The following is a 14,537-nucleotide window of genomic DNA, read 5'->3' as shown; positions in this document are numbered from 1 at the left end:
GCCCTGAGCCGTCGCGGTGTGGCCGGGCAGGGCGGGCATCCTGCCAGGCAGGGAAGGTGTTGGTGCAGGACCTGCTGCACAGAGCTGTGCTGTGCGGCAGCCGCTTCCAAGCAGGAATTTTAGGCGTTTTCTTGGAGCTGTGGAGGTGCGAATAACAGAAAGCTGCATCCTCGCAGGAATGGGAATATTCGCCACTGGAGTAGCTCTGGGGCTTCCTGAAAATTAGGGAGCTTTCAGCTGAGAACTGCCGGGTACCTGTAGCAGGCATCATCAGTAGATATTCGTGTATAATCAGTTGATTGTCGGGCTCAGACGCGAGTGGGACTTGATTGTTGCGTGAGGTTCAACATAGAAACAGAAACACTGTTTGGATAAGGAACTTCAAATCTCACTGCTAACACGTAGGATGTTGCATGGAAGCCTTCGTCTCAGGTGCATCTTTGTGAGTTCACTCCTTAAAACAAGGAGGTAATTTAGACTGTCAGAAGAATTTCAGCAGAAAGCGGCGTGTTCGGGATTTTATCGGTTCCTTAGTTTACTAAATTAGTTAATAGATTTATCTAGAACATTAGTTTCCAATCTGTGATATTGATTAAGGTGTAAAAAGTAGCGTTTAAAAGAACAAGCTTCCCAACGGGTGAAAAAGCTCCATGGTGGGTGAAACTTACCCTGCATAAGAAAACTGGTGTCAGAGCAGAATATGTAACTCAAACCACTGGCCTGCTGGACGGTTCCCTTTTTTATTTTGCCACTTGGCGTCATCTGAGAAAAACATTATAGATCATGGCCTTCGTTCATTTGCTGAAAACCTGGTATTTATGAATCTGATCTGCAATCTTACAAGAAAGAGAGATGTGTTTTGCTCTTTGCGGGTCAGAAATGTGACCAGTTCTGTGTGTATTGTGAGTTCCTTGAGTTTAAATAACAGCACTAGTTAAAACATCCCTCAGTGAATTGGGAAGTCAAGCCACTGTTGAATTCTTACAGGAAGAGCTCTGTATATTCTTATGTAAAAGAGGAGTGACCAAAAGATGTACTAACCAGTATTTAAATTAAAAAAACAGCCTCCCAACAAACCCAAGGCATGACTTTTTGATGTTTGTAGAGAATTTTTCAGTAGCTAGAGTTCTTTTAAAACATGTTGTGTAGATCCAAGGTAACATTTATGCTGTCCTGGTATGCTTATTGTGTTGCCTTAACTAACAGCTAAATTGCACAAGATGTTTTAAATGAAATTGTTATAATGCTCCTTCTGTAGGTGAACATTGTAAAATATTTGAGTTTGGGGTCTAAAAGGTAAATTTCAGAATTTGTGACTCAAATTATGTTACAAAAGAGAAACAATGCTTAAAAATGAAAACATTCTTCATCTGATAAAGGAGGGCAGTTGAACAGAAATTACATATTCTGATGGCCTCAAAAGATTGCTTTTGACATGCTAAAAATGATGGTTCTTTGAATTGAAATACTTCTATCCAAAAGTTGCTGTATCCATATATCGGAATGTAATTTTTCACAGGAAGCATTATTGCAGCAGTTCTGCCGTTTGAGTATCTCTGGTGTGTTATGGTGCAATCAGTTCTGATCAGTTCCCTGCAACAAGGCAAAAGTACAGTTCTATTTGCCTAACTCTGTAAGCTTTAGACTGTGTTTGGGTTCTAGGGATTTTGGAGGGCTGAACACACCTTCCCAGGCCTCCTAAGAAAAAAAAAAGTTCAGTAAATGTGAGGAACAGTAGTTGTGAGCAGGTCCTTGCTTGTAGCTAGGATAGAAACTAGGTGAGCACAGGAGATCGCCTTGGCTTGTGGCAGAGTTTCCAGGTCTCCTTTTGGCTTTTCCTGAGCCCGGGGGAATGGGGGAGTAGAGGGTTGATGCGAGTGTGCTACTGATGCACCACTTTACAGCTGGTCCTCTGGGTCAGGGAGTGACTGCTGAAACTGCTTTACATACAGGAACTGGGACCTTCAGCTCATAAAGCAACTCAAGAGGTTGAATTCTGGCTGAGGAGAGAGGGAATCATGTGTGTTACATTCACATTCAGACAGTGGCTGCTGCAGCGTTCTGAGAGTAATGCTGCAGCTCAGTTACTTCAGTTTGCATGAAAAATATCACTTTGCTTTTTTACCTAATGGCACCTGGTGCACTAGGAGTCAGCAAATGACATTCTTCTTAAAGTACCTCACCATGTTAATTTATGAATTTGGAATTGTCTAGGAACGTTGTTGTTTTTTTAATAGCGATTTCATTGTTGAAAGGTACTTGAACGAGGATGATCCGATCCTATTTATCTTTGTTTCGCCATTGTTGACATTAGAATTATGTAAGTTTGAGGAATGAGTTGTGCAACTGGTAGCTTTTTTGTCTAAAAGGTTACAGGTAGTTTAACTTTTTATATTGTTTGAGGGTGAATACTTTTGGTGATTAAACCACTGATGATATTGAGAGCTAGGCTTGGAGCTGAATTTGGTTCTGCTTATCCAGCTCTGTGAAAGCTGGCGTTGTGTGCTTTTACAAGGTGCCCAAATGTCAAAAGCAGGCATTTCAAAGACTGTGAGTCAGTGGTCCCAACTGTTGGAATATTAATGTGCACACATGTACATTAAGACCCAAAAGCATCCCAATTAAACATTTTTGGTAGTAATATACTAAAGAAGCATTTACTATGTTCTGTTTTTTGTTAGCATGTAAATGAATGCTAAGTGACTCAAGCAGGACAAAGAGGATTAAAGAACATAGGAATTATGTACTCTTCCACACTAAGCTTTCTGTTCTTGTGGAGTCAGTGCCTGGGAGAGCATCAGCCAAAACACAAGATGTGGGGAGCAGGACAGCTGTGTGAGAGCTAACCCTTGTTGTGGACCGGGCTGCAGTTTCTTCCAGCTCACAGGCACCACCTCCTCTGGAGTACTCAAAGTGAGCAGGGCTGATGTCTCTGGTATGTGACTGATGGTACCTGAAGGCAGAGTGTTTCCATCTGGATGGGAATGATGCTTAGGATAATAAAAAGGGTGGGACACTTTCCCCTCCCTGCCTGCAGCTTGCCATCCATGGTGATGCAAACCTGGGCAGGCAGAAGGTCAGGGCTGCTGGAGAGGGTGTTCTGGCCAATACCCAGCTGTGCTTCTGTCCAAGAACACTGAGACCCACTAAAGAAGGAGCAAGTAAAATGAACCAAGAAGAGAGAGGAACAGTCTGACTTCAGAAGTGGACTCCTAGGGAAGAGTAAGAACTGTGTGAACATAGACGATGCTTTCCCCATTTTCTGACCCAAACTCTTTATGTATTTGGTACTGGTGAGGCCATACCTCGAATCCTGTGTCCAGTTCTGGGCCTCTCAATTCAGGAAGGACATTGAGGTGCTGGAGTGAGTCCAGAGAAGCACAGTGAAGCTGGACTCAGAAGGGTCTGGGTCACAAGTCCTGTGAGGAGCAGCTGAGGGAGCTGGGGTTGTTTAGCCTGGAGAAAAGGAAGCTCAGGGGGAACCTTGACTCTATTAATGGGTTTGTTTCGCAAGGACTCACCCCTGAGGGTTGTGGTTAGGTCAGGAACTCTGCATTGTATATGTATATACCCTGCCTACAGGGCTGGGATTGTTTAACTTTTATCCATGATAAAGACATGAAAAAGACTTTTCCCCCTTCCTGAAGACTCTGAAAGAAGATAATCTCCTGTTGTGGGAAAGTAGGAATACTTTTCTCACAGAAAATTGCGACTTTGCTGACCAAGTGGGTCAGCACTTGGAAGTGGGAAGAGGAAGAGTAAACTGCTCTTGCTTCCTGTCCAGTTCCAGAATCTTTGTAGAGATGCTTCTGAATGTGATCACATCATCACAAATGAATAGGCTGTTCTACAAAAAGAACCATTCAATTTTTGGGGGGAATGTCACCTAAATTAATGTACTTATGCCTGTGTTAGATAATAACAGACGCTAGGTGGATATATGACACAGAAATATTACCATACATAAATATTGCACAAAATCTACCTAGATAGAGTTCTTTGTGTTACACAGCTAAAGAGCAACTGTGTTCCTGGTTTATTAGGCCAGAAATGACAATTAGTGGTCAGTAACTTGGTACTGGATTAGTCAGTTGCTCCTTTCCAGTATTAAGTGTCCCATGCAGAGTGGATTTCAAACAGGAATTGTGTTGCCCATGTGTTGATCAGGCAGATGCTGCCCGAATTCTTACCATGCTTCTTCTTCAGTTGGGTTTTAACAAAATGCTGTTCTGTAAATTAATTACTAATTTACTAATTCTTTGGAAAGGAGAAACAGAGTCTTTTGTCAGGATGAGGCTTCATGCAGTGGGCACCCGAGGTCTTCAGCCACAAGGGCTGCCTGTCACCATGGGTCAGCTATGGTACACAGTTTGTAGTTGTGGCTTTTAGTGAGACAGGTGCTCAAACTAGAAGAATGTCTCAACTTTGAAGATCTAATTAGAATAATACCTGTGACTAGGTGCATGTCTTGGCTTTGTATTTTTTTCCCTCTTCTTTAACATCTTTTTCTTGACAACCTGCTTTCAAAAAGAATATACTGATTGCCAGTGTTTGAATTATTTTTCCTTTCCCACAGTCTTCTCAAGAGGCTTTTAGGATAGAATATGATACCTTTGGTGAACTGAAGGTCCCAAGTGACAAATACTATGGTGCCCAGACTGTTAGATCTACAATGAACTTCAAGATTGGAGGTGTTTCAGAAAGGATGCCAGTAAGTATTTCAAATCTGTATTCTCTTCTTCTTTAGAGTATGTTTTGGATGTGAAAGTGGATACCTTCCTCTTAAGCTTTTGCTGGAAGTGTGAGCAGCTTTGAATTTTAACTAAAGGTAGAAATTTCACGGCAATATATTATTCTGGTAGAGATATTTCTTGTTGCATTTAAATAAATTGAAAATTGCTTTTGAATAATTATATGGTGCTGCTTTATTTTTTTAATAAACAGAATGAATAGAAATCTGTCATCTTTACAAAGATGAAAAAGCAAATGGAGTAATTTGTCTGATGTAGCATTTATATAGTTTGTTGTTGAAGTTGTCTAGCATAGCATGTGTTGATCTAAACTTATGATGTGTAGCTGTGCATAGACCATTAATGTGCATGTGCTTTGTCATAGACTGAATTTCCATGTACTGAAATGTGTCAGTTTTCCCTCAAAAGGCTGTTTTAGAAATGGAACCAGTTCTGATACATGTAACTTTTGACACACAGAGCATACCTGGGCTTACAAAAACAGCTGTGTACTGCCCTCTGGACTGCTTGGATGAATGTTACTGTTGGTGGGAGCATAGGTCAGATGTCCTGATTGCTGTCTGGTTTGGTTGATGGACTGCTGCTGGATTTAAGAGCAGAGGAGTTTGGTTTAGAAGTAGACATGTGCTATAAATTGCTAACATGTCCTTTTGGGGGGAAAGAAATTGTGTACTTAAACTTACCCTTGTGTCTCAGGTCCAAGTTATAAGGGCTTTTGGCATCTTGAAGAGAGCAGCTGCTGAAGTAAATCAAGACTATGGTCTCGACCCAAAGATTGCTAAAGCCATTGTACAGGCAGCAAATGAGGTAGGAACCAGCTGTTCAAAATACTGAAACTGCCACTGTATTTTTGTTCAGCTTTTCACAGGAGGTTGGGGGATTGCATTTCTCAGATTGTTAGAGAAAAGCATTTCCTGTTAGTAAATCTTGTTTTCCAGAGATCATTTACTTAATATAATATTCTACTGTTTTCTTTCTGGCATGTAAAGAAATGATAGAATGTTCAAATGCATGTTGATAAATGCCACCCAAGTGCAGAGAGTTCTGAGTGACCATTATTTGAGGTGTAATAATACCAGGTGTTTTGCTTTGTATAAATCAACAGAGTTGTTTATCTAGAAGCATTTTTAACAGAGTTTTCTTGTCCGGACTAGCTTAAAAATATTTCAGTGTTGGCAGAAGCCGTATACTCTTCCTAGACCCAAAAGTTTTGGAGAACTCCAGAATATGTCCAGGCTCTTCTTGTGGTCTCTAGGGTTCCCCTAGTTAAAGGTGGATTAGAAGTTTTGGTGGATTAAGGCTCCTTAGTTGAGAGTCATAAATTCTGAAAGTTGTTTGTGGCATTTTTTGTTGTGTTTTGAAAACACCCCTGCTATGATACCCTTTCCCTCACCTCCAAAATAATTTTCTAATACAACTTAAATTGAAAGAGGAATCAAGTTACTCTTGAAGGTGGGAATGTTGCCTCTCTATAAGATGGGAAATACAGAAGATCCTCTCTTGAAAAGCGTGATTCCAGGAGGACTGATGTATCCTGATAATCTGGTTATCTAGCCTCAGAGTTGTGACAACAGATCCTTTGCTTTTCTGAGGCTAGTATGTGTGAGAGTGATACTTCTGAGCACAGATTCTGATACTATCAGAAACGCATCTTTAGAAAACTCTCTGAATGTGTCTGACATTCAGCAGGCTTCAAAAAATGTTGATCAAGCAGGAGAGACTGCCTTACAGGAAGGAGGTGTTTGATACTAGCAGCCGTCTGCTGGCTTTGTTGATGCAGCATGTAATGTGTACAGGTGTCAGAGGTCTGGAACTTCCCTGGATGAAATTTCTTTATTGAGAAATAGCAGAGTCCAATTACACAGAGAGAAGATGTAACCTAAAGCACCTTTTGAAAATATTTTCTATGTCTGTAGAACATGAAATCAAATTCTATATATCTCTGTATTTCACAATCCAGTGTCTTCAAAAAGCATAGCAAATGGTTTTTTCCCTGTTAATATCAAGTATTACATAAAAATGTAATATGTAATAGTGTAAATTCCCTGATGTTATATGTAGATTTCAAAATGTAATGGAGAGCATAATTTTAATTATGCAATAAAATTTTCAGATTTAATGCTTTTACTTTTTTTTCTTGTGGAACAACTTTCTTTCTTTTTTCTATTGTAGGTAGCTGAAGGAAAATTAAATGATCACTTCCCTTTGGTGGTGTGGCAGACTGGGTCTGGAACTCAAACCAATATGAATGTCAATGAAGTCATCAGCAACAGAGCTATTGAGATAATGGGGGGCACATTGGGAAGCAAAAAGCCAGTGCATCCGAATGATCATGTTAACAAAAGCCAGGTTGTTACACTTGTTTTATACTGCTTTTAATTGCAAAAGTTCTGTGTCTTTGAATTGTAAATTTTGAGTTTTCTTCTATCCACTGTTCAGATTTAAAAAAAAAAAAAAAAGTTCTGTGGACAACTTTGGCAACAATTTTCTGTTTTTTTCAGTTAAAATGAACTTTGTTTGTCAGCGACAGTATGATTAAAAACTTCAAATTCATTCACGATAGATAAGTTCATACATGATGTATTAGACAGAAGTGGCTTTATGACAACCACTGCTACTGTCTTAAATTAAATACAGGTCCAGTTTCTAAAAGTTGGATCATGGTAGACATTTTTATTATACTTCTCTCTTAAACTTCACCTACCTTGAAGGAAAGATTAAACCACTGACTTGGTTGTGTTCCTTCCTGATCCTTTGTGCTTACTCAGTATTCTGTGAACTATGGATTTAACATTATCACAGCAACACATGCATGCTTTAAAGTTGCCTGCAATTCCTTTACAATCATCTGTCCATTCATTAGCCATCTCTCATAACTACTGCCTTTTCTTTTTTTTGTCCCAAGGTTGTTGTGAACAATCTATTAAATTTAACTTTCTGTGGGTGTAGTCATAAAAAGTTGATTTATCAATAAGGAACTGACCTTGTGGAACACCCCTAAGCTGCTTACTCTTAGTTTAGTTTCTAATTGTTTATGAGATAAAGAGAATAAAGCCACACATGTACATCTTACAGCAGCAGTGGTGAGAAAAGCTTGTAAATTAATTGCTTGAATTTTCTCCACAGAGTTCAAATGACACTTTCCCAACAGCAATGCATATTGCTGCTGCCCAGGAGGTTAATGAGGTCTTGTTACCTGGACTAAAGAAGCTACAGAATGCACTCGAAGGGAAATCCAAAGAGTTTTCCCAGATCATAAAAATAGGGCGCACTCATACACAAGATGCTGTTCCACTTACACTTGGACAGGTAAAAAAAGAATTATGCATTTCTTTGGAAAATTCTTGTAAATGTGTTGGAGGAAATTAAGTCAAACTTAAGGATGCCTAAATTAAGTTGATGGTTTAAGATAAAATATAGAAAAATGGCTGAATCTCAGCCTGAGTATTTTCAGTCTGAACTGGAATTTGCTGGGCATGGTATACACCAATACATGTGTCATAATTTTTCTTAATTTTTTTTCCATATGTGTTTTACTTCTAAAAGTAGTAAAATATAAATTGTTTTAAAATGATGTTTCATTACTAGATAGCACAGCAGTTTTTCTGTTACACTGACATTGCAAGGAAAAGGTAGTAGTAGTCTATAATCTGTAAATTTATGTAAGTTATGTTTTGCCAACACAGAAAACTACTAAGTATTTTGAATGAAAATCTTTGATACATGATCTTGTGTGTATGTATGTGTATATATATATAAAAGATGGCAAATCCTACCATATTGTCAGAAATGGCTTATATTACAGTAATTTAGTAATGAATTAAACTGAATTGATAGAAATCCAGGTAGAATTTGTGGAGTTTTTCCAAGAATGCACAGGTGGGGTTTTTACTAAGATTAAGTGAACAAAGCCCGAGATCCATTTCTCTGTTTGTACTTTGAGAACATTAGTGTCATCTTGGAGCTGATTTACTATGGAATCAGATCCTGCTAAGTACACAACTGAGATAAAAGGCAAGAGAAAGATGCATTATATGCACATTTTTATATAGTCAGATTGGTTTATGTTTAATTGTTGGTAGCATGGGAGCAGTCTTTTAATAGAGGTATGCTTTCCCTCTTAATGAAACATGCTTAGATTGGGTGCTCTCAGGTTTTTAAAGAAATTAGCCAAATCGTGTTAAAAATCTAAAGTAATCTAGATGCTTGTTCTTGGTTGTTGTCTTCGTTCCTTAACTTTGTCCTCCTCTCTTTCAAAGGAATTTAGTGGCTATGTGCAACAAATTAAATATGGTGTGGCTAGGATTGAATCTACCATGCCAAGAGTGTATCAGCTGGCAGCTGGAGGGACTGCAGTTGGCACAGGATTGAACACAAGAATTGGCTTTGCTGAGAAAGTTGCTGCTAAAGTGGCTGAACTGACGGGTGAGGAATGATCCTTGGGAGTGAGTTGTCAGTAAAGCAGTGTATGTAACATACAGTCAAATTCAAACTAAATCTTTCCAGTTCCCATACTTCTCATAAGCTTAAATTGTATTTATATTACAATGTGAAACTTTTGTTAATGTGTTATATGCCTTCTACTTTGGATTTTTGTGTTAATGTGTTTTGATGATTATACTCAGTACATTGAAAGGGACTGAAATGATGGTGTTTATCCAAGCAAGGCTGTTTGGATATGGATACAGTTTCAGACTTCTATTATTAGCCCAACTATAATGGTTCTGTTTTCATCTTTGCTCCTCTGCCTCTCTTAATTTACAGTGACTTGGTGCAAAAGAAGGGAAAAAAAACACTTCCAAAGCCACTCTGGTTTTTTCATATGAAAGAGTAGAAGTTAACTGATTTTTTTGATTCTGTCTTTATAGATCTTAAAACTTAATTTACAGTGCAGTTGAGTTTTTTGACCTGTAAACCAGATCTTTTGTGTCACGGTATCAGTTTTCAAAATGCCCCCCAAACAAATGAGTACATATGTCATTTACTTTTGCTGTGAAAGCTGAAATTGCTTAGTTGACAGCATTTTTGTTTTGATGGATCTATTATTCACTGTCTTTCAGAGGGTCAAGAGTTTCTTGTAGCCTGTGAGAGAAGTAACTTCTTTTAAACAACAGCTGCCAGGAGCAGTACAGGGCATGTTTTGGTGATGTTAGGAAGCTTTCCCATGTCAATGGAATGTTTTCTGTCCTGTGTGGGCAGGTTGTATGCATAGGGCAGACTCCTGAGGTTCCTCATGCTCTTACAGAGAGTGGTTATTGGTGAGGACAAAAGGAAGAGTTTGGATGGATCTCTGTAGCTGAGAAGCCAGCTGTGCAGTTCACAGGCCCATGCAAATTGTGTGGGATTTGGTGTTTGTTTGGAAGTGCAAAACACTGGAAGTTAAGGGAATTATGCTGCTCTCCTTGGAACTGGTGCTGAAAGCTCAGATCAGTGGTTCTGCGGGCAGAAGTCCAGCCCACAGTCAGTCGTTAGTGATGTCTGTAACCTCTCATAGCATTCTGCTGGGACTGTCCTTCCAGGGCAAAGTACTGAAGGAATGTTTTTCATCATGGAACCTAGGCTTGCATCTCAGGCATTTAATTAACATAAACAGAGCTGTTCCTTCCATCGCTCCTGTCCTTTTGCTGTTGGCAGGCATCCTCCTAAGTCTCAACCAGCTTTCCCATGTTCTGGCTGGTTTATTGTTCCCTTCCAGTGCTGATACTGAGATGAGTTCTTCTCTAAGTAGCCAATTCCATTGTGATTACTTCTTACTTACCCTAATGCCTGCACTGCGATGCAAAACCATCTATTTTTATAACCGAAAGCATCACAGCAATTAACAAATTAAAGTTTCTAACTTGATTTAACGCAAGAAATGCCTAAGTTGGGCTAACTTCTGAAAGATAATGGACATTCACAAAGTACTGTGGTGCAGAAGCAATGCTTAGAATGAAACACACTATGAAAGCATGAAATTTGTACCTTTGTTGTAGGTAGATGCTCAAATTTTATACTCTTCTATATTTCAGTGACTTTTGTTGTGTATTTTTGTATTTAATTCAATTTGATTAAGAAATGTGTGTGAAGAAAGCTCTAGAGGAAAGAGATGATCTTACAGTGTTAATAATTTTTAGTTTTTATTAAGCTAGTTATGTGTTTGTCTGATTTATGTCCGCAAGGAAATGCTTCACTGGTTTAATGTTTACACCTCTCCTTGTAGGTTTGCCTTTTGTCACTGCTCCAAATAAGTTTGAAGCTCTTGCAGCTCACGATGCTTTAGTGGAGCTCAGTGGAGCCATGAACACGGTGGCGTGCAGTCTGATGAAAATAGCTAATGACATTCGCTTCCTGGGCTCTGGACCACGCTCTGGACTGGGAGAGCTCATCCTGCCTGAAAATGAACCAGGGAGCAGCATCATGCCAGGTACAGAGAAAAACATACAGGGAAAAATGACCTGTTTGGTTTGTTTTTTTTTTTTGGACCACTGTCTCTTAACAGATATTTACCAAACACCATCACAAATGTCAGTAAGTCCATGATTCTCTCAGGTTTTATCTAGTGCTGTATTTTACCAAAACCTGTGTTCATAAAAATGCTTGCACAGCTGTGGGCTGGCAAGTGTGTGGGGGAGAGTAGTATCTGTACGAATATGGCTTTATTAATACAAGCATACTTCTCAAAGCCTTCCTTTAGAATTGGAAGATCTTTACAATTTTAGGTAAAGGCTTTTCTGAAATAATCTTTAATCTGTGAATTGAAGCAATACCACCATGTAACTTGACTTCTGTCTTTACTTCCTAGCATGATTAGTGTTATGCACTCACATTTTCCCTTCTGCAATGATCCTGTTGTATGGGAGGATGAGAAAGAAAGGAATAATACTAGAAATCATTCCTTTCCTCTCCTAAAAAAGTATTTATATATGAATATTGTACATCCAATAACTATTTTAAGATTGTTCCTCCTGTGTGGTAAATTATAAAAGAAACAGCTCAATGAGCATATCTGGCTCTAAGAAAAGCAAACAATGAATGTTCTGACTAGGATTATATCTAAAAATTAAGTCATAAAACAAACTTGTTGGGAGGCCACTCTAACTTGGTGTGTGTGTTGGGTTTGGTGGGGGGTTGTTTTTTTATTTTTCTGTTTTGTTTTTTTTTCTGATAAAGTGTACTAACTTTATCACAAGTAATTGTGACAAATCAGTAATACTTTCCTTGAGCTGAGTGAGATTTGTTAGTGATCTCCCAGAAATTCCAACTTGCACATGTAAAGACAGGTTGTAATCTCTTGACTGTTACGAACTGAGGTAATGAACAGCTCTTAGCTCATGCCCATGTGATCCAGCTCTGAGTCTTGGGAGACTGCTGAAGCAGCCATAGCTGTTTTACAAATTCTAGCTGAAAATACTGGAATAGTACAGTCAATTTAATATCATTTGTGGAAATACTTTATTTTCTGTGGTGCACAGATACAGAGGAGTAAGACCAGTTATCTCTTAAAAAACATTTTCTGTTGAATGTGATTTGGTAAACAGCTGCTGGTGGTTGGTTGGTTGGTTTGTTTTTCCCCTTCCTTCTCCTTTGGTAACCTTTTTCTTTCCCTTTCACAACCAGGAAAAGTGAATCCTACCCAGTGTGAAGCTGTGACTATGGTGGCAGCCCAAGTTATGGGAAATCATGTTGCTGTTACTGTAGGAGGAAGCAATGGACACTTTGAACTGAATGTCTTTAAGCCCATGATGGTAAGTTCATAAAGTTTTACATATCTAGGACTTTATATGTAATTGTTTGTACAGTCAGATAATTTATGGGCAGAACCCCCCTCAGTGAATACTTGAATACTGGCAGGGTTGTGCATCTGCAACATCCCTGGGCAACCTGTTCCAGCATCTCACCACCCTCACAGTAAAGAATTTCTTCCTGATACCAAACCTGAAGTTCCCCTCTTTCAGTCTGTACCCATTGCTCCTTGTCCTATCACTACAGTTGCTGACAGAGTCCCTCTCTGCCTTTCCTGTAGGCCCCCTTTACATACTGGAAGGAAAACAGCCTGTTAAATAAGTTGATATTGTAAGGAGGGCACTGGTTATGAACAAAGGTACCAGAATGTGCAACTAGTAATACCTGAATTAAATAATTGGTATTTTGTTCTTTGTCTTGTTAGATTAAAAATGTTTTAAACTCTGCAAGACTTCTAGGAGATGTGTGTGTTTCTTTCACTGATAACTGTGTAGTTGGAATCCAAGCCAATACGGACAGGATCAACAAACTGATGAATGAATCTCTGATGTTGGTAACAGCACTGAACCCACATATAGGTAGGTTTAAGGCTCAAAAACTTCTCAGAACATACTGAAGTAATTTGTGGTAGCATTATTTTGTACACTTTATTTGTATTGTCACAATGCCTGGAGGCCAGGTCAGGTCAAAAGTTACTTTACTTCAGCATCACCAATTGCTGTTGTAAAAGGTGTGTTCTCCTTGTAGTGGCCATGCCAGGGTATTAGAAAAATAACTGATGAGAGTCAAAAGGAGATTGGGAGAATTCGTGTACCTGTTTTCCTAAATTGACCTCTAATAATGATGAGTGAAATATTACAATATGAGATTTTTTATTTAAAGGACAATGCTGTAAAAATCTTTGAGCTAAATTAATTAAGACCACAATAACAAAATTTACTTTAAGTAAGGAGTTGGTGTAAACATTTGGTACATTTCATTTCCTGCAAATTGCGTTAAGCAGTAATAGCAATGCCTAGCAAATAATTTTCCAAAGACTGTGTCACACTTTACTCTCACCTCTAATGAATCATCTGAAATTGCGAATGGATAACTTGTTGATTTTGTTTTGTAACAGGATATGATAAAGCAGCCAAGATTGCCAAAACTGCGCACAAAGAGGGGACAACGTTAAAAGAAGCTGCTATAAAGCTGGGGTTCCTTACATCAGACCAGTTTGATCAGTGGGTGAAGCCTAAAGATATGTTAGGTCCTCAGTAACTTCTGTACAAAAAAAAGTGTTCTTAATATAAAAAAATAAATATTATATCATAGAATCCATTAGTTGGAAAAGATCTCTGAGATCATTGAGCCCTACCTATGACTGAACACCACCATGTCAACTAGACCATGGCAATAAGTGCCATGTCCAGTCCTTCCTTAAATATCTCCATGGACAGTGACTCCACCACCTCCCTGAGTAGTCCATTCTCATGTCTGTTCACCTTTTCTGTGAAGAAATTATTTTAATGTCCAGCCTAAACCTCCCCTGGTGCACCTTAAGACTGTGTTCTCTTGTCCTGTCACTTCTTACCTGGGAGAAGAAACCAACCCCCACCTGGCTACAGCCTCCTTTCAGGGGGTGGTAGAGAGCAATAAAGTCTCTCCTTAGCCTCCCCCCAGGCTAAACACCCCCAGCTCCCTCAGCTGCTCATGGGACTGGTGCTCCAGACTCTTCACCAGCTTCGTTGCCTTTTTCTGGGCTTGTTCCAGCCCCTCAATGTCCTTCCTCAGCTGAGCGGCCCGGAACTGGACACAGCACTCGAGGTGTGGCCTCAGCAGGGCCGAGTACAGGGGGACAATTACTGCCCTTATCCTGCTGGCCGCACTGTTCCTGATTCACAGCACGCTTTGGTACACTTCACATGTTTTCCTGGTATTTCTGACACATCAGCTGAGCCGCTGTTACGGGGGTGATTCTACACTGCAAGCCGGCGGTGCAGCTCCAGCAGTGGCTACAAGGGGGTGTGTTGGGGAAGAAAAGCGGAAAAGCGTCCCCGTGTGGGGGCTGCTGTGAGTCCG

The 14,537-nt window shown here is 39.5% G+C and overlaps 1 protein-coding gene across 2 annotated transcripts; it reads left to right on the top strand.

Annotated features, from left to right (window-relative positions):
- Positions 1-391: 391 nt before the first annotated feature.
- FH (fumarate hydratase) lies at positions 392-13,796 on the top strand. Of its 2 annotated transcripts, XM_017739109.1 has the most exons (11): positions 392-468; positions 2,784-2,913; positions 4,577-4,711; positions 5,448-5,558; positions 6,924-7,100; positions 7,878-8,060; positions 9,011-9,176; positions 10,954-11,157; positions 12,351-12,478; positions 12,901-13,054; positions 13,594-13,796. In XM_017739109.1, the coding sequence occupies exons 1-11, from the start codon at positions 407-409 to the stop codon at positions 13,734-13,736; spliced, it is 1,593 nt and encodes a 530-aa protein (XP_017594598.1). In that variant the 5' UTR covers positions 392-406; the 3' UTR covers positions 13,737-13,796. The 2 variants fall into 2 exon arrangements, with proteins under 2 accessions (XP_017594598.1, XP_017594599.1); XM_017739110.1 differs by lacking the exon at positions 392-468 and having other exon boundaries at positions 2,912-2,935.
- The last annotated feature ends 741 nt before the right edge of the window (positions 13,797-14,537 follow it).

The sequence above is a fragment of the Corvus brachyrhynchos genome, unplaced genomic scaffold (assembly GCF_000691975.1).
Source record: "Corvus brachyrhynchos isolate BGI_N302 unplaced genomic scaffold, ASM69197v1 scaffold7, whole genome shotgun sequence".
NCBI lineage: Eukaryota > Metazoa > Chordata > Aves > Passeriformes > Corvidae > Corvus > Corvus brachyrhynchos.
Note: the sequence above shows the minus strand (reverse complement) of the source record. Positions and strands in the feature narration are given on the sequence as shown.

Bases quoted from the DNA above. Each gene is read 5' to 3' on its own strand.
- FH (XM_017739109.1), top strand. From the start codon at position 407: ATGTTGCATGGAAGCCTTCGTCTCAGGTGCATCTTTGTGAGTTCACTC. The intron at 4,712-5,447 runs GTAAGTATTTCA...CTTGTGTCTCAG, and splicing joins GTGTTTCAGAAAGGATGCCA to GTCCAAGTTATAAGGGCTTT. The intron at 11,158-12,350 runs GTACAGAGAAAA...TTTCACAACCAG, and splicing joins AGGGAGCAGCATCATGCCAG to GAAAAGTGAATCCTACCCAG.